Source organism: Python bivittatus, unplaced genomic scaffold (assembly GCF_059951505.1).
Source record: "Python bivittatus isolate LINGU-HERP-01145 unplaced genomic scaffold, Pbiv_v1 ctg000080_np1212, whole genome shotgun sequence".
NCBI lineage: Eukaryota > Metazoa > Chordata > Lepidosauria > Squamata > Pythonidae > Python > Python bivittatus.
In genome coordinates, this window is record NW_028277035.1 from 6,417,376 (window position 1) to 6,440,563 (window position 23,188).

Below are 23,188 nucleotides of genomic sequence, written 5' to 3' on the forward strand. Positions count from 1 at the left end.
TGCGTCAGACGTGGCAACGGGGGCAGTCCTGCTCCAGCCCAGCCCGGAGGGGCCATCCACCCATGCGCCTACGCCTCCCGCAAATTCACCGAGACGGAGAGGAGGTGGATGGTGTGGGAGAAAGAGGCGTACGCAGTCAAGTGGGCACTGGCCACGTGGAGGCATCTACTGGAGGGGGCAGCTGAACCGTTCGAGGTGTGGATGGACCATAAGAACCTCGAGGCCCTGAAGACCCCGCGTAAGCTATCCCCCAAACAGGCGCGGTGGTCCCAATACTTCGGGAGGTTCAGGTTCACACTAAAACACATCCCCGGGAAGCGCAACTTCCTAGCAGATGGACTGTCTCGCATGCCCCAGCACGCCAGCCTACGGGAGGAGATCGTGGACTCCATCATCCCTGCCAGCAGACTGGCTGCAAAGGCGGTGACCCGAAGCCAGACCAAGGGGGAGCGACGGGACGCGGCGCCTGAAGTAAGGCAAGGGTTCGCGGAGGCGGTGGAGCGGGACGCTTGGCTCAAGCAGAACCGAGAGGCGCTAACCAGCCAAGAGGGGTTGTGGTGGCACGAAGGAAAGCTGTATGTGCCCGAGGGTTGCCGACGGGAGGTCATGGAAAGAGCCCACGACAGCCGGAGCGCGGGGCATTACGGCTTCGTAAAGACGCTCCACTTAATCCGGCGGCAGTTTTGGTGGCCCACGCTCCGTAAGGACGTGGAGGCGTACTCGGGGGGTTGCCCGGTGTGCGCGACGGCGAAAGGGGCCAAAGGCAAACCTAGAGGGCTACTCCAGTCGGTAGCGGAACCCGACGGCCCATGGCAAGAGGTCGCCATGGACTTCATAGTAGAGCTCCCGGAGAGTAAGGGGAAGACCGCCATTTGGGTGGTTACGGACTTATTCTCTAAACAAGCGCACTTTGTAGCGTGCCGGCGAGTCCCCACGGCAAAGGGGTTGGCGAGACTGTTCGTGCAACATGTTTACCGGCTCCACGGCGCGCCCCGACGGGTCATCAGCGATCGGGGCGGCAACTTCATCGCGCGGTTCTGGAGGGAGTTCCTGAAGCGGGTGGGGACGAAACAAGCCCTTTCTTCCGCGGCGCATCCGCAGACGGACGGAGCCACAGAACGCCTGAACGGGGGGCTCAAACAGTACCTGCGCTGCTACGTGGGGCACCAACAGGACGATTGGGCGGAGCTACTACCATTCGCGGAAGTGGCATACAACAACGCCGTCCACAAGAGTACCGGGTTCTCTCCGTTCAAAGTAGCCACCGGGAGAGACTTCGTCCCCATGCCGGAGTTGCCTCAGCCAGAATCCCAGATCAACTCCCTGGACGCCTGGTTCGCCCAAATCGACGCGACCCGGCGAGCGGCGCACGCGGCATTGCAAAGAGCCAAAGCCGACTACAAGAAACACGCGGACCACAAGAGGCTCCCCGAGGAGCAGTGGAAAGTGGGGACCAGGTGTATCTGTCAACCAAAAACCTAATGACGCACCAGGCATCGTAAAATCAGCCCGAGGTTTGTGGGGCCGTTCCCCATTGCAGAGGTCATCAATCCAGTAACCGTCAGGCTGACGCTCCCGAAAAGCCTCGGGAAGATCCACCCGGTGTTCCATTGCAGCCTGCTAAAGCTGCACCAGCCGGGGAACGCCTGGCACAAGACAGAGGGAGTGCCACCACCCATCATGGTCGGGGGGGAGCAGCATTTCGAGATCAACCAGATACTGGACGCCCGGAGGCACAAGGGGCAGACCTAGCTCCTAGTGCAATGGAAACATTTTCCCAAGTCCCACAGCGAATGGGTGAGTAAAACCCACATAAGGGCACCGGACCTAGTGCGGGACTTTTACAAAAAATACCCCGGGAAGCCGAAATAGAGCTGGGGGGGGAATTGTCGGCAGGGGGGCGGTATGTCAGGTTCGGTCAGCACGGGGTTTCAGGGAAGCACAGGGCTTCAGGGAAGCTCGCAGCCAGACCACGCGGAATCCACCGGCGGTAGCTAGCAGGGAAAAGAGGAACTGAAAGCGCCGCTAATTAACGGGCCACCTGCGCCCAGCCAAACAGGAAAACCGCAGCGAAAGCTTTTAACTATAAACTGATAATGGCGCGAGCCAGCAATGAACGGGGCCGCAGGCAGCGAAACAAGATCGCAACGCAGCACAGAACCCACGGGCTTGCACGTAACGGGGAGGAACCAACCCAGCCGGAGGGGGACTGGCAATCAAGGACAATGGACCCTGACCGATCCTGCCATCATGAACAATCAAGGGGGATTATTGGGGGCCAATAATCCGCAGCTGCAACGTGATCGCGGGGCGGGGAAAAAGCACGGGAAGGGGGGAATATAACAAGTGATGCACTTGTACCAAGCCAGTCCTGGCTTTGCTTGTGACTACTACGTTACGCATGAGTAAACCTTCTTTGTGAACCACACGTGTCACGAGAGTTTCTCTGTCGAACGGGGCAAACCTTACAAACATGACCTATAGCAAGTGATTCCTGAACTATGTACACAAATGATTATCATGTTCTGATAGTGTTATTCCTCTAAGGAGAAGCTTCATATTTCATATGGGAGGGCAGAACTCACAACAAGATCACATCAACTTATGTATGCAAACGTTTCTACAATCTTTATTTCCTAGACACCAAAGACAGAAAACACAATAATTACAAATCAGAGTGACTAAGAGGTTCACATTTTGTGCATTTCTCCAGTCACCTTGAAACAGTTAGACAAACTTATTCTTCACTTGATGTCTGTTTTCCAACTTCTCGAGACTTCACTCTCAGTTTGTTGACTTGTGATTCTGCAATATCAGCCCTTTCTTCAGCTTCTTCCAGCTCATGCTGAATTTTGCGGAATTTGCTGAGGTTGAGATTGGATTGTTCCTCCTGAGAATGAAGAAAGTATGGTGAAAAAACAAGTCTACTTATGTTTTATATGGAATGCAAACAGGTAATAGCCTTTTGCATTCCATGTAATGTTTTTTACCTATGGTGAAGAGGAAAGATTTGAGTCTCCATTATGCAATTTTAGGTAAATGAAAAGTTCAATTTGCCTTTCACAAATTGAGAATATTTAGTGTAAAAATTCTTGGTGAGTCAGCTGAATCTAATCTGTTTAATTCTATAAAGAATTAGTTTACTTTATAAGGCTTTTAAGGTATATTCTATAAAAATTAAAGCTCAGTTGATTTTATAAATGCTGTACCTTATAGGCAATGAATTTTGATTAGCATTTATTTAGCAAATTTATATAGCTGCCCATCTCACAAAACGTGATTCTGGGCAGCATGCAAACATAATGACAATTTAAAAACCATAAAACACTCAAACATAAGTAAAAAAGAAAACATAAAAAACCCAAGACTGCAGAACAACAGTTACTTGATGTCATACAGCCCACCATGGGATCCCCAAGATTGATAGAAAAACCATGTTTTAAGGGCTTTCCAGAAGGCAAGCCAGGATGGAGCCAACTTCACCTCAGGGAGAACGATGTTCCAGAGGACAGGGGGCACAGCAGAAAAGGCACGCTGTCTGGGTCCTGCCAGATGGAACTCCTTAGTAAACGGGACCCACAGCACAGCCCTCCTGCTCAACCTGATTGGACAGGTAAATGAAATCAGGAAGAGGCAGTCCCTCAAATAACCTGATCCCATGCCATGTAGGGTTTAAGATCAAAACCAGCACCTTGAATTGCACCCAGAAGCAGACTGACAACCAATGCAGCTCACAGAACAGAAGTGTAATGTGCACCATCCTAGGGGTGAATATAGCTGTCCACGCAGCCACGTTCTGCACCAGTTGAAGCTTCTGGATACTCTTTAAGGCCATCCCCATGTCAAGCATGTTACAGTAATCCATTCTGGAGGTGACCAGGGCATGAGTAACTGTGAGTAGAGATCCAGGAAGGGACACAATTGGCGCACAACACGAAGATGTACAAAGACCTTCCTGGCCATGATTGCCACCTGCTCCTTGAGAAGGACCCCCACATTATTCACCAGGTCCGTCTGGGGCAGTGCCATCCCATCCAGTACCAAAGATGGTAAGCCCCAGATCCAGAAGGCCCAAACATCCAGAGCCACTCAAATTCATTTGAAATACAATTATTGCTCCATTTTTAATGCATTACGTACAGCTTCTTCAAATTGCCTCTTGTATGCTTTCACTTTCGTTTGCAACTTGTCCACCAGATCCTGGAGCCTCAGAACATTCTTCCGGTCTTCCTCAGACTAAATAAAGTTATAACAACAGGGGAAAAAATACGAGTTTCTATCATTTAAATCCCTTTAAATGACTTTCCAAGTGAGTATTTTTTCCTAGAGAGCCAGTTTAGTGTAGAGGTTAAGGCACCAGGCTAGAAACTGGGAGAGTGAGTTCTAGTCTCACCTTAGATCTGAAAGCCAGCTGGGTGACCAATCCCTTTCTCCTAGCCCCAGGGAGAAGGCCAGGCCAAACCACTTCCAAAATCTTGTCAAGAAAACTTCAGGGACTAGTCCAGGCAGTCACCAGGAGTCAACAATGACTCAAGAGAGGTCTGGAGCTTCCTTACAGGAAATGAATACCCATGAAGTTTAAGGGAGATATTTTATATTGGTGATAATGTTGGTTAATTAGAATAAGGATGATTTGTTTTAGGTCTCTTTGCAAACAGTTACTATTTAGTGTTTTTTTTATATTGTAAATGAAGAAAGGGGGAGGTAAAGGTGTCAATTAAGTCTTATATAATGTGGATTTCAAAATATTCAGGGATTTCAAAATTTTCAGCTAAGTAAAATTGTGATCAGGTCTGGAATAGCTAGACTATAAATAAGCCTATGCAAGTATAACTCATGAAAAAAAGCCAGTTCCATTTTCCCAGTATTCTTTGTTCCCAAGTTGGTTGATAAATAACTTCACCCCATGCTTATCACCCTCACCTGGTAAGTCAGCTCCTTCACTCGTCTCTCATATTTGCGTACACCCTTGATAGCGTCAGCATTGCGCTTTTGCTCATTCTCAACTTCCGCTTCGAGTTCACGTACCTAAGGGAGAAAAGGTTGAAAATTAGATATCAGCTATGCTCTATTGCATTCAACCCTTATAAAGTCTGTACGTATAGAGAGGGATGGTTACGCACTCTTTGCTCTAATTTCTGAAGCTGCTTCTTGCCTCCCTTCATTGCCAATTGTTCTGCCTCATCAAGACGGTGCTGCAGATCCTTTACAGTCTGTTCTAGGTTCTTCTTCATCCTCTCTAGATGGGCACTGGTGTCTTGTTCTTTCTTAAGTTCTTCTGCCATCATGGCTGCCTATTAATAAAGATACTAATCCAGTTCTGCTGCTACAAGTGTATATAGGATCAGATTTCAAAAGAAGGCTTCCATCAACTCACATCAGTGATGGATTTCTTGGCCTTCTCTTCAGCGTTGCGTGCCTCCTGAATAGTCTCCTCCATTTCACCCTGGATCTGGGCAATATCTGTTTCCAGCTTCTTCTTGGTGTTGATCAGGCTGGTGTTCTGTTTTGGAAAAATATACTGTTAGTTTCTAATAAACATGAAATGATTAATTTAAATAACCAATACATATTTTTTTTGAAAACACAGAAAATAATGGTCTCTTCTAAAAATGAACCTGTATATTGAAAGAATAATGCCTGCAACATTATTTTGTATTTCTTCATTTAGTCTTATTCTCAAGTTTCCCTCAGAGTTTCAAAAAAGACAGAAGTGTCATAGCGCCTAATCTAATATAATAGAAGAAAGGAAGATTAATAATAATTTTTACAGATGTTTTATGTAAAGCTCTGCAAATATCGTTTAAGCATAGCTTAATTATTTCTGACCATATTCAAATATTCAAAATACTCCAGTTTTTCTCTCTGCAGTAGTGCATATGTGGTCCTGTCATTCTCAACTAGTGGTTATAGGAGGATACAAATAATTAGATTCTTACCTGTGTGTGGAGAAGCTGCACACGTTCACTGGCATCCAGAAGCTCCTGTTCAGCCACTTTTCTGGCCCTCTCTGTCTGTTCCAGAGCTGCCCGGAGCTCTTCAATCTCAGCCTGCATCAGGTTTGCTCTGCGCTCAATCATGGATACTTGTTCCTTCAAATCTTCCTGGCTTCTCAAAGCATCATCTAAATGCAGTTGTGTGTCCTATGAAATAAATTAGGGTAGCCCTTGAAATCTTTACAATTGTAGGGATTTTCTGATGGTTTCTTGAAACTGCTTTGTACTTACCTTGAGCAGTCCTTGTGTGTTCCTGAGGTTCTTTAGGGCTTCAGCAGCTTGACGGTTGACATGGCTCAGCTGGATCTCCATCTCATTCAGATCTCCTTCCATCTTCTTCTTAAGCCGCAGGGCATCATTCCTGCTCCTAATCTCAGCATCCAATGTGCTCTGCATGGACTCGACCACTCTCAGGTGATTCCTTTTCAGCTGATCAATATCTTCATCCTTCTCTGCAATTCTTCTGTCAATATCCGATTTCACCTGGTTGAGCTCCATTTGGACGCGGAGGAGTTTGCCCTCTTCATGTTCCAGTGAGGCCTTAAGAAAAACAAGTATATCAACTGTTATTAATGAGTCATCTAAATAACAGCATTGTTCATACTTGTCTAATATGCTCTCTAAACATATTTTAGAGTGCTTTATAATGCATTAAAGAATTTGTGCTTTTGTTTTCTGTAAGCATAATAAAATGATTACCTCAGCCTCCTCTAGGGAGGCCTGGAGTTCACATTTCTCTTGTTCAATCTGTTTCTTCACTTTTTCCAGTTCATGGATGGCCTTTCCTCCCTCGGCAATCTGTTCCGTTAGGTCAGATATCTCCTCTGTTAATTTCACACAAAATAAAGAAGGACAGGTAACTAGTGTTTATATGATAAGAATTAACAGTTTTAAGCTGGATATTTGGGAAAAGAATATTTCCTTGGCTCTTCCAAACTCATCCATTTGGAACTGGTCAGTATGAGCATGTGCAGACAACACTTCTAATGAAGAGAATGCATATATGAGATTATCTTACTGTGCTTGTCACTTGTTGCTCCATAGGAGGGGGGGTAGAACCATTACATAATCAATAGTTTCTCAGTTTTGTATCTTCAGTGTCATAAACACATAGTAAGAAACTTATAGACTTACGGTGGAGATTCTTGTTCTCACGTTTCAGAGTTTCTAAGTGATCCAAGGATTCTTCATACGCGTTCTTCATCTTGAAGAGCTCTGTGCTGAGAGACCGAGACTCCTTCTGGGAAGCTTCCAGCTCAGACTGAGCTTCCTCATATTTCTGTTTCCAGTCTGCCAGAATCTGTAAAAGGTCACCGAGTCATTGGTGGCATAGAAATTTGATAAAGAACTAAACTAATTAATTTAATTGACCCAACTTCTTGGTGCAAAGTGTTCTTTTTTATCATTAGGAGCAAAATACCTTATCAAAGTTCTTCTGCTTCTTATCCAGAGCTGCACAAGCTGCATTGGACCTTTCCACATCAATCATCAGGTCCTCCACTTCATTCTGCAACCTCTGCTTTGTCTTCTCCAGAGAAGCACATTTGGAATTCACAGCTTCTACATGTTCTTCAGCTTCCTGCAGACGCTGAGCAAGCTTCTTCCTGGAGGAATGAATGGTTAAGTATTAGCAATGATTCACACATGAATCTGTTTAGAAAATATGAAAAGAAGAAAAGTTTACAATCATAAGAATGACACCCTTTTCTCTACTATGGGCATGGAAATCTATTTCATTTTCTAGCTTTTTAAGACTTATACAAAGCAGTTCTGCAAAATGCAAATGATCTCATGAAACACTAACTTGTCATGCAGGATAGATTGCAAACCTTTGAGAATGAGAATGGTTATCAACAAGTAATAAGAACTATAAAGTTCTCTAAAGTTCCATGGATAATCAGCATAAGACTTGGGTTTGGATTTATTAAATTTTCAAAAGGGAAATTATATTTATATTAGTTTTTGCAATGAATTACTATTTTAATTTACAAAAGGTCATGAAATTATTACATAAAATGTTTTATAGAGGTTTGCTCACTCTGTACAAATATTCTTTTTCAAATGCAATGTTTGAAAAAATTGGAAATAAGGGATAAGCTGCAAATAATTTTGTTCCATAAGAAAGGTTGTTCTGGATTAGTTATTCTGCAAGATTTTGAGTGGTTTACAACAATCCTGCAAACTTAACAATCGTTTTTTCTTGCATTGTTGCAATTTAAGCTAAGAGAATATCTACAAAAAGACTGGAATGTCACTTCTTGCTACATCCTTTTTGCAGCAAGCTGAGGCACCTGTGTAGAAGGAGAATAGCTTATGGTAGCTCTGCAACATAGTCCGCTCTCAGAGATACGGCTAAAATTACTTCATCTTATGGTAGTTATACCCCATTTGTCCTTGTAATTTATTTACACTGCAGAACTACTCCCAGCTCCACATACTTGGCCTCCTCTAACTCTTCAGTGCGCTGAATGGCATCAGTCTCATATTTGGTTCTCCACTGGGCCACCTCACTGTTGGCTTTGGACATGGCCCGCTGCAGCTCGGCCTTGGCTTCCTGCTCTTCCTCAAATTGTTCCCGGAGTAAATCACAGTCATGACGAGCAGATTGCAAGCCATGAGCCAGTGCATTTTTAGCCTAGAGAAATGAAGAAAAGATGTTGTAAATGCTTTGCCCAAATCTAGTGGTGGCATTATTAGCACCTCCCACCTGTGCCACTTTCTTTTTCGGATTTGTTTTGTGGTCTTTGGGATTTAAACCTTTCAGCTGTTTACTTGTGAAAATGCAGAATTGCACATATGTCTTACTAGCAATTCTAGTAATGGAGAAGGAGAAAAAGAGCACCTTTAGCTGGTTGTGCTGGAAGCTGCTGAAGTTTCTCATCTGTAGATCTTGATTTAATACACACCTTTATTTCCTCTTCAAGTTGCCTCTTCAATTCTTCAATCTGCTGGGTGAAACCTTGTTTGCCTCTCGAGAGCTGGGAAATCAGAGAGTCTTTTTCTTCCACTTGGCGGGCAAATTCACCTGAGAAGCAGAAGACAGACGAGAGGGAGTTGACATGACTGAACTAATTGTTGAAGAAAGTGCTGATGAAGAATAGGAGCAATTGGAAATTTTTAACAAAATCAAATACATGGCATTTGATATTAATTGTATTTTAGGTTATTTATAATATCTTCCTGAGCTACACTTATCACCTGAAATATAAATTGGGAGAGGGGGGTCTCTCATATTTCCCATAAATTCTGTGATACCTCTGATACTAGAAGAATTAGCACGTCTCATCAGAGATGGAGTTGTGAAACATAACTTTCAGCAAGAAAGAAAAATGGGATCACTTGCATGTAGAAGTAACTAAGTTGGGCCACTTAATTTAGTAAAGCCAATCTTCCCTTCAGCAGCAACCTAAGTATATTTCTTAGTCAAATCACAGATGACAAACACTTCGGTTTATATACATATACATATTTCAAATTTCACTAGCCAGTGTTGTATTCCTTGGATTTTAGCATTAATTGCAAGTTATGGCTCTTCTGAGCACTTACAGGCAAATTCAAATACCATTAATGGTGTGCAGAATAAATACTTTACCACTTCTTCTTACCTGCTTCTGTCTGCAGGCGAGCTTTCTGAGTAGTAAGGTCATTAATTGTACGCTGCTGCTCTTCTTCCTTTGCTTTAATCTCACTCAGCTGATCTTCCAAGGAGCGGGATAATTTCTCAAGAGTTGACTGAAATCAGCAAATGGAAATGTATTGAAATATCCTGCAAACTAATAAAGGAGAACTTTATCTGAAAATCAGGAAGGTAAAGCGGAAGTGCTGTCAAGACCAGATATAATTACTCATCCATTTGGATTACTGCCATATACAGTATTATTAATTCCAGCCAAAACAAAGTGCTACATCAAAATCAGTCTACCTGTCATAGGCATTACTGACTGCTGAAGAAATAGGCTGGTGATTTAGGAGTCCTCCTAGACATATTGCTTCTCCTGGATAGGCACGGAGCTAGGGTGAGGGCTTTGCCCAATCCTGTCTGGTGCACAAGTTGTGGCCCTTCCCTGAGCCTCGGGTCCTGGTGATGGTTACCTATGTCTTCACCATCTCTCCTGTCAACTACTGCAATGTACCCTATGTCTGGTTGCCTTTGAAGACTATCTAGAAATTGCAGGTGGCACAGAATGTAACTACTCTCATACTGGTGGGTGAGAGCTGCCACCACCACATAGCACCTGTTTTACAAGCACTGCATTGGCTTTCAAGTAAAATTCAAAGTGTGGGTTGTAACCTATAAAGCCCTTCATGACTTGGCACCTACGTTTCTGAAGGAATGCCTGCTCCGCATAGAAAAGAGCCCAATGTCTGCAGCCATAATTAGGATTTTAAGAGTGACACCCTCTTAAAATGAGGTCAGGTATGGAGGAGCATGAGAATGCTGCTTCTCTGTGTATGCTCTTTGTTATGGGATCCAATTGAAATTTTTCCAGAAGGGTTCTGAAGATAGAACTCTCTTGTACAGTTGATGAGGAATTGCTATAGGACACTGGGTTTTAGTAGTGTCAGAGAGGCTTTATATGCTATGGTTTTATGGTTTTATGTAACTCTGAAAACCACCAGGAATGTCTGGAGGTTGATAGTATAGAAAGCTTAACAATAATATTAATAAAGAATAAGTTGGAACAGACTCATAAATGATCATTATGATCAGAGTAAAGTAGGCTGATCCATCTATTCCTAGGTGAACACCCCCCCCCCCCAAAATCTGACCTGATGAAGATAAATTTTGAATAACTGTCTTTAAAGGCAGTCACAGGTAGCAGTGGATGCATAAATGTATTTCTGTGTTTCATAAGAAAAACCTTAGTCAACTTCTTAGCTCATCCAGTAATTAATATTGTATATTGTGGATGTTCTGCATATCCAGTAGTTAGTAAATCATGCCACACTTCTGAGAAGATGAAATAATTCTTATAATTTTTCGCTAATGTATGAAAATACCTATACCTTGGTTTTGGAGACAGATTCCATATTGCTGGCAAGATCATCCATCTCCATCTTCAGTTCACTCTTCTCCTTCTCCAGCTTCTGCTTCACACGCTGCAGGTTATCAATTTGTTCCCCAAGTTCAGCCGCACTGTCTGCGTGCTTCTTGCGGAGGGCGGCTGCAGTGGCTTCATGCTGCAATGTGGCCTCTTCAAGGTCCCGGCGCATTTTCTGGAATTCTGCCTCACGTTTCTTGTTCATCTCAATCTGAGCTACGGTTGCCCCACCAGCTTCCTCCAGACGCTCACTGATCTCTTCAAGTTCCCTGGAGAGATCAGCCCGCTGTTTCTCTGCTTTGGCGCGAGATGCCCGCTCTGCCTCGATCTCCTCTTCCAATTCCTCAATGCGAGCCTAGAGAAAAAAAAGCAGCCGTGAACCCTGACAACTGTCTCCCAGGGTCTTCATTCTTCCAATCACAAAGGAGCCACCCTCTGACAGACCTGCAGCTCCTTGATCTTCTTCTGAAGCTGGGAGCCCAGGGCCTGCTCATCTTCAATTCTGCTCTGGAGTTGACTGATTTCAAAGTCTTTCCTTTTCATAACAAAACATGATGGATTAGCCTCCAAATTAAATGGTTAGGAAATTCCACTTAGCACAAAGGTCCATCACAATAGACATAACTACTTACTTCTTCAGCTTTTCATCCAGCTGCTGCTTATCATTTTCCAAATCCATTGTAGATTCTTGAGCTAGCTTCAAATCCCCTTCTAGCTTCCTCTTAGCTCTTTCAAGGTCCATGCGAAGTTTCTTCTCTTGCTCCAGAGACCCTTCAAGCTGAACACAGAGAGATCACAATGATAGTGCCGTCACAGCACCACCTCCACCTGAGACCGGTTCTTCCCCGGAGATGATAGTGTGCTTACATCATCCACTTGCTGTTCCAGCTTGGTCTTTGCTTTGGTCAGAGTGTTCACTTTGTCCTCCTCTGCCTGCAGATCGTCCAAGGTCTGTTGATGGGCCTCTTGCAGGGCTTTCTTCTCCTTGGTCAGTTTGGCAATGGTCTCATCCAAGACCGCCATCTCTTCTGTAAGGTTTTTCACCTTTGAAAGTTGAACAGACAGGGTTATAATCTTCTACTATGCTCTGAAATGGCAATGGTAGATAGTAATTTGATGTCAGTATGTTTTTGTCCAGTACCTTGTTTTCTGTAGCATGCTTCTCCTTTTCAACCTTGGCCAGTGTCAACTCAAGATCATCAATGTCTTTCTTCAATTCTGAGCATTCGTCCTCCAGTTTCCTCTTCTTGGCTGTCAACTCAGCATTCATTTCTTCTTCATCTTCAGCCCGCTCAGTCAGCTCCTTAATTTTAGCTTCCAGTTGGATTTTGGTTTTGATTAGCTGGTCACATCTCTCCTCAGCATCTGCCAAGCCATCAGCTTCCTGTAAGTACCAAAAGAAAAAGGGGTTGTAAAAAATATTTTATCTTCTCATTTCTTTTTGGGTTTAAGAAACAATTCTAGATAATGACATATATGTTCATACTGACAAGGAATATGCTCTGTAGCTAATACTAACATGTTGTTATAAAAGTGACTACACATTTTTTTTCATCAAAAGATTGCATTTTTATGAATATTTCAGAAGAATAACTGCAGTATACACTCTTGAACTACATTCGGCTCTTTAAAATGTTTACAGACCCTTCAGACCATCTTTACTCAATGAAGATAGGATTGAGACTAAAAGGTCTAGAATCCCTTATGGAAAAAAAACTATCTACATGATTCCTACTTTCTTTCTGAGCCCAACCCTCCTGGCTAATTCATTGTCGGATGAAAGTTCAGATTTTAATCTCCTGCACAGATAAATAAAAAGGCTATAATCTTAGACATATTTAGGACACTGAAAACAGATGGTGGATTCAGTTTTCCCAGCAGTACCCTATTTAAGCTTTTCTGTTTTACTGAATGGAAGCTAGGATGTAGGAAAAAATAAAACATGTATGTTTGTTCAGGTTGTGTCTATGTTCTGATTATGATTGCTTTGATCCTTACTAACAGTCCACAAAATGGGAAGGTGGGGATGAGCAAAACTACAGCACATCATTGAAGTGGAATGGAATTGATAAAGACGGAGGGAAAAGACTTGAAATATGGTTAGAGAGGAATGCATGGAAGCAGGATACATTTTTGAGACCCCATGGATAGAACAGTGAAATCAAAAAGAAGGGTGAGGCAAAGATTTAAAAAAAATTTTTAATAGTGCTTTCTTCTGGGTTTCCATTTGTACTTAATATCTATCAGCTAAGTATAAAAACATTGAATAAGCTGGAAATTATTTCACTGCAAGATTTTTTGCAGTTTTGTCTCATACGTAATGTATATAGGTCACAGATTAGAATTAGGTTATTAGTACAAAAATCTCTAATGTTATCAAAATTCTTACAGATTGGACTTGGAGCTGCAAGTCATTTTTTTCCTGCATCAGGGTCACCATTTTTTCTTCCAGTTCCTTCCGTTTTGCTTCTGATTTTGCAAGTTCTTCCTTTGTTTTCTCAAACTCTTCCTTCATGTTGGCCATTTCTTTCTCTGACTCAGCACTCTTCAGCAGGGGCTTGATCTTGAAGTATAATTTCATCCAAGGCCAGTGCTTCACATTCATGAATGAACGAATATTGTACTGAAGAGTGAAGATGGATTCTCTGGAAGGAAGGCAAACAAAATTTTAAGCATGATTCTATTAATCAGCTTGAGTTAATTCTGATGTATTTGTGATATATTGTCTTATTGTGCACATAGGCTCATTAAATTAATGTGATCATGAGCCTTATTATAAATGGTAAAACTCTACCTCCTTTCCATCATTTTCTTGAACTCCACTCTCATCAGAAAGCCACGACACACAGCTTGGGTACGTGTAATAAGCTGAGCCAACTTCTCATCTCTCATCTCCTCCAGAAGACCCAGAAGGCCAGCTTTGAAGAACACCTTGAGGGGGAAGAAAATGCAAAGTTGTGGTCTCTTCAAACAGACCCAGTTTTTAAACTTTTTGTAACAGAGAGTAATTTTACCTTGGTATGGCCAAACTTATATTGAGTGTGGTCCACGTCAATGGATCCAAGAAGTTTCTCAGAAGCCTTCTTGCTGTCAATGAACTGTCCCTCTGGGATAGCACTTGCATTTAATATTCTGTATCTGTTGGAAGAAGCTTAGTTTATATATCTAAAAATATCAAAATGCACTAGCTTCAAGGAAAATTATAATTACAAATATGGGAGGCACAAAGTTGAAGAAGGCTAATATTTAGCACACTGACCTCTGTTTGAAGTCACCATAAATGATCCTACTAGGGAATCCCTTTCTGCAAATTCTGATGCCTTCCAGCACACCATTACACCTCAGTTGGTGCAAGACAAGCTCATGTTCCATGGCACCTTAAATGATGTTGGAATATATTGGCAGTACAGAATAGAACTCAGAGCAATGCTGCTCATACATAATTAAAGTGTATAATTCTTACCAGGAGTTTTAGTTTCATTGGGGATGAGGCAGCGCACGAAATGAGGGTGAGTGCTCTTCAGATTGGTCATTAGCTTGTTTAAGTTCTCCTGTAGGACCAGAAATATTTGTGACATCTAAGTAGACTTCATGACTCCCAATACTTTTTTTAAAAAGCCAACTTTAAATTGTTTATTAGATTTCTATCCCACCTTTCCCCAACAGCTCAAGGTGGAATTCATAGCAATTTTGAATCTAGCCTTATGATCATAACATAATCCCTATGAGGAAGATTGGGCTGAGAAACTAGAGACTGGCTCCAAAACACCAATGATTTGCTCCATTCTGTATTAGTAAGGCAAATTTAAGTGTTCTTCTCCTTTAATTGTAATCTTTAGTTCCTTCTGGTTCTGTCTAGTGTCCAACCTTCAAAGTCCCATCTTATCATTTTTTTTAGAATTCAAATCTAGGTGAGGATTCATGACTTTGAGTGAGGATATATAGTGAACTAGATGTCCCTGAAGGAGTGTGGATGGCATTGCAGCCAGATCACCAGGTAGTTGGTGGATTCTGGCTGGCGAAATCTCTGCAGAAAAAGAAGAGATTGTGAGATTGCCCAATTGCACTCTGGACAGCTGTTCCTTGTGAATAGACTGCAGGAACCGAGGTTTTTGGAGTCAGTTTGTGAGTTGAGCAGCTGGGAGTCAAGGGATTTCAATCAAGCTCACAGCCATAATGTAGCCTATATGGACACAAAATTCAGCTGAGCCTAATGTCTTAATCAGTTTTGGAATTACTTCTTAATTGCTTTTCAGTTATTAGGAACCTTCAGAGCAGCAAGTTTTATAGCACTCACCAGGTGACTTTTCTTCAATCCTTAGCAAAAGAAGTTTTTAATACAAGATTAAGGACTTTAAAAAAAATCTTCTTTTGGAATAAACAGCAAAAAGGTGATTAGAACATTGATTTTAGAAAGTTATAAACGGACTAAGGGTCTAGATGGACTTGAAATAAGACTTAGACATTAATTATAAGAATCCTTCCCATGGGGAAAATGTTACTGTTTTGAATTCCAAAACACCAATGATTTGGAACCTGGTTCTCTCTATTTGTAGTCCAATATCTTAACCATTAGACTGAGCTCACTGATCAAGGGAACAACTAAAGAGAATATTTGGAACAAAATCAGGCTTCACTGACTACACTTTTGCATGCTTTTGTACTGACAGAGTACTTTTGGATCCCTGAATCACCCTTTCTAGGGCAAGCATCCTCTGAATTTGTTTCATCAGTTTCTGCTCTAACTCAGGAATAGATTGTTAACAATTTATTTAAAATAGGTTCATCTCAGGCTGCACAAATAGTAGAATTGTGCTTACCCTAAAGAGAGCAGATACAGTCTGGAAAGAAGAACCCTTCTTCTTTCCACCTTTCTTGCCACCACCCTCTAGGAGAAAAATATAAATATATATGATGCAATTAAAACATGGTTGGGAAAATATATAACATTATTTCTTTAGACTTCAAAGGAATGTTCTTTGGATATGTAGTTACCAACATCTGCAGGGCGATCCATAAAGAGTAATGCCAATGTCTTCATGGAGGATTTCTGGAACAGTTGAATGACACTTTCATTCAATGGATCCTTGTTTTTTTCCAGCCAGCCTGTAATGTTGTAGTCCACAGTGCCAGCATAGTGCACCAGGGAGAAATGAGCTTCTGCTTTGCCTTTCCCTGGCTTAGGCTTTTCAAAGTTCTTGCATTTGCCAAGGTGCTGGTCATAGAGCTTGTTCTTGAAAGACATGTCTGTGGCCTTGGGGAACATGCACTCTTCTTCCAGGATGGAGAAAATGCCCATGGGCTGGAGAGAGCAAGAAAGAGAGATTGCTACAAGAAATGTTCTTCACTGTAACCGAAATTACACTTTTCATAGTCAGCATTAAGCATTTGTGACTGTAGCAGAATGGGATTAAGAATTCATCAATTTTATATACATGTATACTATATCAGGTTTAGAAAACATATATCATCTTGGAGGTTAAAAACTTTATTTTTAAAAGACCTTCTCAATGAGTTCAATGCAGGCAGCCAGGTCCATTCCAAAGTCAATGAACTCCCATTCAATTCCTTCTTTCTTGTACTCTTCTTGCTCCAGTACAAACATGTGGTGGTTGAAAAACTGTTGCAGTTTCTCATTAGTGAAGTTGATGCACAGCTGCTCCAAGCTGTTAAACTAGACAATACAAAGTAATTTGAAAATAACAATCACCTTTACCAATGTTCCTAATATAGCTTCCTTTCCCTAGGCTTTCTTAAATATTTAAGGTTTGTGTAAATGTACAAATATCTAACCTCCTTCTTGAATCAGTGCTAGCAGGTCTGCTCATAATATTCTTTGCTGTTAAATCCATTTTTTTTTCAGTATGCCCTATACTCACTACCTCCAGTGTTTTCAAAGACTATATCTATGCCACAGCTGACTTGAATTTATGACCCACACTCTTCATGCCAAAAAATTCTACAGTTTCTTCTCTGTGCCAGATAGTTCTATTTAAATCATCCTTCCAGTCAACAGCTCAGAAATGATTTGACTACTTTAGTGCCTTGCATTCAGAACATTGTTGAACTGTACTTCACTCATTAACTGCTTAAACATTTTATAAACATCACATCTCTACTTTCCAACACTATGCCACCAAGGCCCGGTTTCCTTACATCAAATATCTCAAAGCCAGCAATGTCCAACACTCCTATGAAATGCTGTCTAGGTTGTTTGGTGTCCAACTGCTGGTTGATACGAACAACCATCCACAGAAACATCTTCTCAAAAACAGCCTTAGCCAAAGCACCAACGCTATTATATACCTATACAAACAGAATGAAAGGGACTGTATCAGCATATAACTGGGCCAATAATCCATTGCCTATGAAACCTTCTCTTGCAGGTCCTTACCTGCTGGACAGTTTGGCCTTTGGTGACAAATTCATTGCCAACTTTGACTCGGGGGTAGCACAGAGCTTTCAGCAAATCTGCTGAGTTGAGGTTCATGAGGTAGGCAGCCTTGTCTGCCACTGAGCACAAAAATAAGAGGAAAGGTTTATGAGCAAAATGTATGCTTTCTGTATTGGAAAAGGCATGTACAGACAAACACTATATGACACTTTATATAAGACACATTTCCAAGAAATAAGTACAAGAAAAAGCAGACAATCTTTTCTTAAGATGAATTTTTGTTGGTGCAGGAAGGAAGGAATAATTATGTCTATCTGAACATAAATTAAGTTCATGAGGTTAAATAAAAACACTTGTTTAGTGACAACATTTTGTCATCCGTTATTCCTTATTTCATTTCAAAGTAGATATTACAGTACAGGTAGTCCTCACTTATCAACCATTCATTCACCAACCATTCAAAGTTATGACAGAGCTGAATGAGGAGACTTGCGACCAGTCCTCGAAATTGTGGCTGTCGCAGTGTCCCCATGTTCATATGATCATGATTCAGGTGCTTGGCAACCGGCACAGATTTATAATGGTTGCAGCATCCCGCAGTCATATGATCCCCATTTGCAATCTTCACAGCCAGCTTCTGACAAGCAAAGTCAATGGAAGTTGCAAGTTGTGGTCACGTGACATTGCACTTAGTGACCTACAGTGATTCACTTAACAACCACGGCCAGAAGTGATGAACTGCAATCGTAAGTCAGGTGCAGTCACGTGATTTTTCACTTTACAACTATGTCGCTTAGCGATGGAATTACCAGTGCCAATTCCAGTTAGTAAGTGAGGATTACCTGTATAAATTAGTGTGTTATAAAAACAGATAATATTTACTTTGTATGTGTAGGACACTGGAAAAAAGAGCATTAATTTCAAACCCTAACTTATTATCTCTGCAATACTGAAGTCAAGCCAAATTATTTTCCTGCAAGATTTATCAAGATCTGTCTGCAATGCTTATTTCTTAACATAACTATTACTGTAACAGTTATATTATTACTAATAACATTGGAAGATATTATTTGCATAAGTGTTTGGTTTTTATTCTATTTTATTGTATTTTATATTGTTTTTACTGTATATTAATTAATATTTATTGATGTTTTATTGTGAACCACCCAGAGTCACTTTTTTGTGAGATGGGCGGTATCTAAATTTGAAATATAAATAAATAAATAAATAAAATTACAAATCCAAAACTGCACAAAATAGCAATTAGCATATTCATTCTTCATAATTAAGGAGCTGTCATCTTAATATCAGAAATATGGGGAGGGGGTAGGGCAGTGGGGAGAAGAAATTCACTGGCTTTAGGGCAACTATGAAGTCTATTTGCCTTCATTCAAGTTTCCAGATCATCTCCTATGAAATTATTACAGAGCTGAAAGGATGTTAAAGCTATATGACTAACAGCATAAACATATACTGCTCCAAAGTTAACTCCTCCACAGCCTTAGGAATTCATTCTTATGCATTAAACTTCAGCTGTTCACGTTAAAGCAGCTGACGTTCAAGAGGGGTTTTTGTTTGATTTGGTTTTGGCAGGTAATTCCATCATCAACTATGAAAATACCTTCAGTGCCGTCCGGCTCTGCCTGCTCCTCTCGCTGCTTCTGCTTGAACTTCATGTTCCCGTAGTGCATGACGGCTCCCGTTAGCTTGTAAATGGCTGTCTTTTCTTCAGCGTTGAAGCCTAGGATGTCAATGGCGCTCTGGCAATTGAATCAAGATAAGTAACTATTCTTTATATTACTTCCAGCTAGAGTACACTAATGGTTTTTAAAATATTTATATGTATTTGTATTATTTACATCCGTAGCCATCAGCTCTTCTTGATCATCTATGCTGGCAACACTGATTTCTCCTTGGCTTACAAACAGAAAGTCATAGGGGTTTGTGCTGATCAGGAGCATCTCTGAAGGAAAAATAAAAGGGGGTTAACTTGCTTTATTCAACATAGATATCATTTACAGCAACAATAGGGATTCAAGGTTAGCATATTCAGCAGCTGCCCCCGGAAGAGTAAAAGATGCCTTTTACCAATCAGCTCAGGCTTCTTGTTGGACATGATCTGATAAAAGATGTGGTAGCTCCTTTCAGCTTTTAGCTGGAAAGTAACTCTAGACTTCTCCAGCAGATCTGCCAAGAAAGGAGAAGCAAACAAGCAGATAAAGAATGAGAGAAAGAAAAAGGGGGAGAGAGGGAAGAAGAATGGGGTGGAGGACAATCCCTTACATGCAAGCACAATCCCTTACATGTCTCAATGTCAGCAGAAGCCAGCTTGCCTGTGGCACCAAAATGGATTCTGATGAATTTGCCCTTTAAAGAAGAGAAGGGATATCATCACAAATCCAAGGTCGCATCTTCTACGTATTTCTACGTAATGCCAAGTGCTATGTTCAGAATCAGTAAGACTTACAAAACGTGAAGAATTGTCATTCCTAACAGTTTTAGCATTTCCAAAAGCCTCCAGTAAAGGGTTGGCACTAATGATTTGATCTTCAAGGGTGCCCTGAAAAGTAGAATTACTGTCAGATTATGTATCGTCCATCCTTTAAAAACGTTACACAATCACAGGTCATTCTTTTCTGGCAGACAAGCTACCTGCATTTTGCCTTGTTGGGCTGGTTCTTCCTTTTTCTTGTCAGTAGCAGCTGCAACTGTCGCAAAGTACTGAATCACACGTTTTGTGTTCACAGTCTTTCCAGCACCAGATTCTCCACTGTTGACCAAAAGGGTAACAGAGTGTTAAGGTGTAACTCATCCTCTCCACAACTGAAATGGGAGCTCCCATAGCTGAAGAGTAAGCAAACTAGGAGATCAAAGGCCACATAAGCCACATAACATGGCTACCCACTTTGAAACTTATGAAGTTTATCTATAGAAATATCTTATGTAATTACTGATCTAATAGTAAAAGCATAAAACAAGGCATTCACATACATGATCAGGTTCTACACTCTGGAAGTCTACAAGTATCCTAAGAAATTGCTTTACACTTTGGGGTACTCTACCATAAAGCAAATACAGAGCTCAGTAAGGAAATAAACTTACGTGATCAGGATTGACTGATTCTCACGATCTGGAAAGAAACATAAAAAAGGCTTTAATGTGAGCAATTAGGCTGAAGGAAAACTATCATTATTAGGGAACTAATTAATTTGTAACTCCAAATGATTCAGCACATTAAGTGTCTGGCCTGAAGAACACATCGTGTAGGAAAAACCTTGAGGCTTCTCATAAAAATACATTCCTTCCTTCAGAACTATCCATCTACTCACCAGTTAACATAGACTGATACGCATTGTCAGAGATGGAGAAGATGTGGGGAGGGGCCTCTTGACGCTTTTTGCCTCTGTAGGCAGTCACCACTTCTGGATTGTATACTGGAAGCCACTTGTAAGGGTTGACAGTGACACAGAAGAGACCTGAGTAGGTCTGCAAAAAATAAAACAGAATTTGCATAATCTATTTTACCTTTTGTTGACAATTTCTTCAAAAGCATCTTCAATAGAATATTTATTAAATAAAATTATAACACAAATAAATAAATGTATTTCCTTGAAACATCAAGAGGACAGAATTTAGAAACAAGTAGTTACTTTGGATTTAAAGAGCAGGGTTACTAATGAATTAATTAACAACAAAGTGGCAACTTAACATAAGAAGTTATTTGGTGTGAGGAGGTAAAGGATTCTTAGGTCTTAAAACCTAGTTCCACCATAAAAGAATAGAAAAAGGCCACCACAGCATATGCTTACGTAGATCATCCAGGCGGCATAACGCTCTTTGAGGTTATACAAGACAGCAGGTTCATGGAGATGAGTCATCATGGCCATGTCCTCAATTTTGTCATATTTGGGAGGATTCATGGAAAAGACTTGATCTTCTTTCACAGTCACAGTCTAGGAAGGAAAGAACAGACCTGTATATATTATCTTAGAAAGTGGAGAGAAGAAAACTATAGCAATTGCACTTTATTTTCTCTGCACATCTCATGAGATCCTGCGCAATGAAGATGCTTTGGGTCCCTTCTAGGAAACAATGTCATCTAGTGGGACCTTTTATCACAGTGCCTGCTCTATGGAGCCTCGTTCCCCCTGAGGTTCAGACCTTGCTGTAGGGCCTTGAAAACCTGGTTCTTTCTCCAGGCAGTGGGCCAGATCACAAGATGAACCCATCAAAAATGAAAGTGTTTTGAGTGAACTGAACACTGTATGGTGTTACTGTATTTTCCTTTCTGGGTGTTGATGAGGATTTTTTTTTTTTTTTTGGCAATTATTTTGTGTTTATGTTTTTATCCAATTTCAAGTCATTCAGAGTTGCTTATGAGAGTTAGGCAACTAATCAATCAAATAAATAAATATTTTACTTACTTCTCCATTTTCAGTCTTGACTGTGACTTTCCCTCCTTCCCTGCTCTGGACAGTGCTTTTGATATAAGAGATCTTAGGATCCACCACAAAAACTGAATTCTTAGCATCAAAGGGCTTATTTTGGGCCTCAAGTCTTTCCTTTTCTGACTTTCGAAGAAAGGAAGCAGCTGGCCCGAAAACTGCCATTTCAGCATCTGAAGCCATAGCTGTAGTTTATGTTGTGCAATTCAACAAGGAAGAAAACTAAAGAAAAGAAACACACAGATCAATTCATGAAAATGTAGAAATCCTTATATTTAACTTTCCCTTTGGCCTTTTTTCACATCATGGGATTTGTTCTTCCTTGACTTGAACCAAAGTTTCTTTTTATGTGGAAGTAGAAGATTTTACTGTTTAGACAAATATTGAATTCTATACCATAAATCTTTTCATATCCCTGAGATCTGTTCAATTATCCGTGATATTAGATTATGTAAACCACTGATGCTGAAAGAACAGCTAGAGCTCACTCACCAAATTACTTGATGAATTTTAACTTTGCTTTTTATTCTGAATTGCCAAGGCAGTTGAAAGGCAGAGTATAAATTAATCAAATAAATATATAAACCAAGCTACTACACTGAGACATTTAAGCAGGAAAAATATGGGAAAGTATGAAAATAGAGGTACTATATTTAAGAAGTAAGGACGCTATAATCTATCGGACAATGACCGTTTGGACAGTGTATTATTTAAAAAAAAAATAAAATGTCCTAATTGTCACAAAAGTTTAGTTTATCTTATTGTTCTCTATATTTAGATTATCATTCTAGTTGCAAATTATCTACTGTTTTCTATTGGTGTCATGCATAAAATGATTGGACTTTAAAGTCCATTAAAGTCCAATTCAGCAGACTTAAATATGTTTACTGGAAAAAGTTTCTGTCCCTGGAAGCCCACTTAAATTTGGCTATTGCAATCTGCTCAGCTAAAGCAGAATGTCTGAACTGTTGGAATTTGAAACTTATACAATGTTTTATTATTTCCATCTGGGGGCCAACAGTAGGCCTACACTGGGAAACACTTTAGAGTAACTCTATATTTGTTCTTGATATATTATTGCTTAACATAGTTAATTTGCAGCACAAATGATGTCCTATGGGAAATTCCATGTCAAAATCTTTTGTATATCCCATATCCTTTAAATGATTGCATGCACCCGCAGTACTAATGCTTATCATGATCCAGAATTTGGACCTGCGTCATAGAGCGTGCTTTGTGGATTTGATCAGTGGTTTTGTGGCAGTGCAAATATTCCTTTAGAAAGTCTGGTAAAACGTACCAATATCTTTG

General features: G+C 40.9%; 1 protein-coding gene across 1 annotated transcript; it reads right to left on the reverse strand.

Annotated features, from left to right (window-relative positions):
• Positions 1-2,622: 2,622 nt before the first annotated feature.
• On the reverse strand, positions 2,623-22,060 carry LOC103063943 (myosin-1B). Its single transcript, XM_088133438.1, has 38 exons — positions 21,857-22,060; positions 21,242-21,385; positions 20,762-20,918; positions 20,535-20,562; positions 20,085-20,202; positions 19,900-19,992; positions 19,736-19,799; positions 19,521-19,619; positions 19,292-19,395; positions 19,054-19,192; positions 17,433-17,551; positions 17,195-17,344; positions 16,542-16,712; positions 16,034-16,340; positions 15,859-15,926; positions 14,502-14,589; positions 14,298-14,415; positions 14,053-14,176; positions 13,833-13,969; positions 13,428-13,683; positions 12,180-12,422; positions 11,906-12,082; positions 11,671-11,816; positions 11,483-11,573; positions 11,004-11,393; positions 9,602-9,728; positions 8,903-9,021; positions 8,435-8,631; positions 7,417-7,600; positions 7,131-7,296; positions 6,696-6,820; positions 6,228-6,536; positions 5,940-6,143; positions 5,378-5,503; positions 5,124-5,294; positions 4,924-5,028; positions 4,141-4,236; positions 2,623-2,890 (listed from the first exon to the last, which is right to left on the reverse strand). The coding sequence occupies exons 1-38, from the start codon at positions 22,058-22,060 to the stop codon at positions 2,738-2,740; spliced, it is 5,817 nt and encodes a 1,938-aa protein (XP_087989564.1). The 3' UTR covers positions 2,623-2,737.
• Between the last annotated feature and the right edge of the window lie 1,128 nt (positions 22,061-23,188).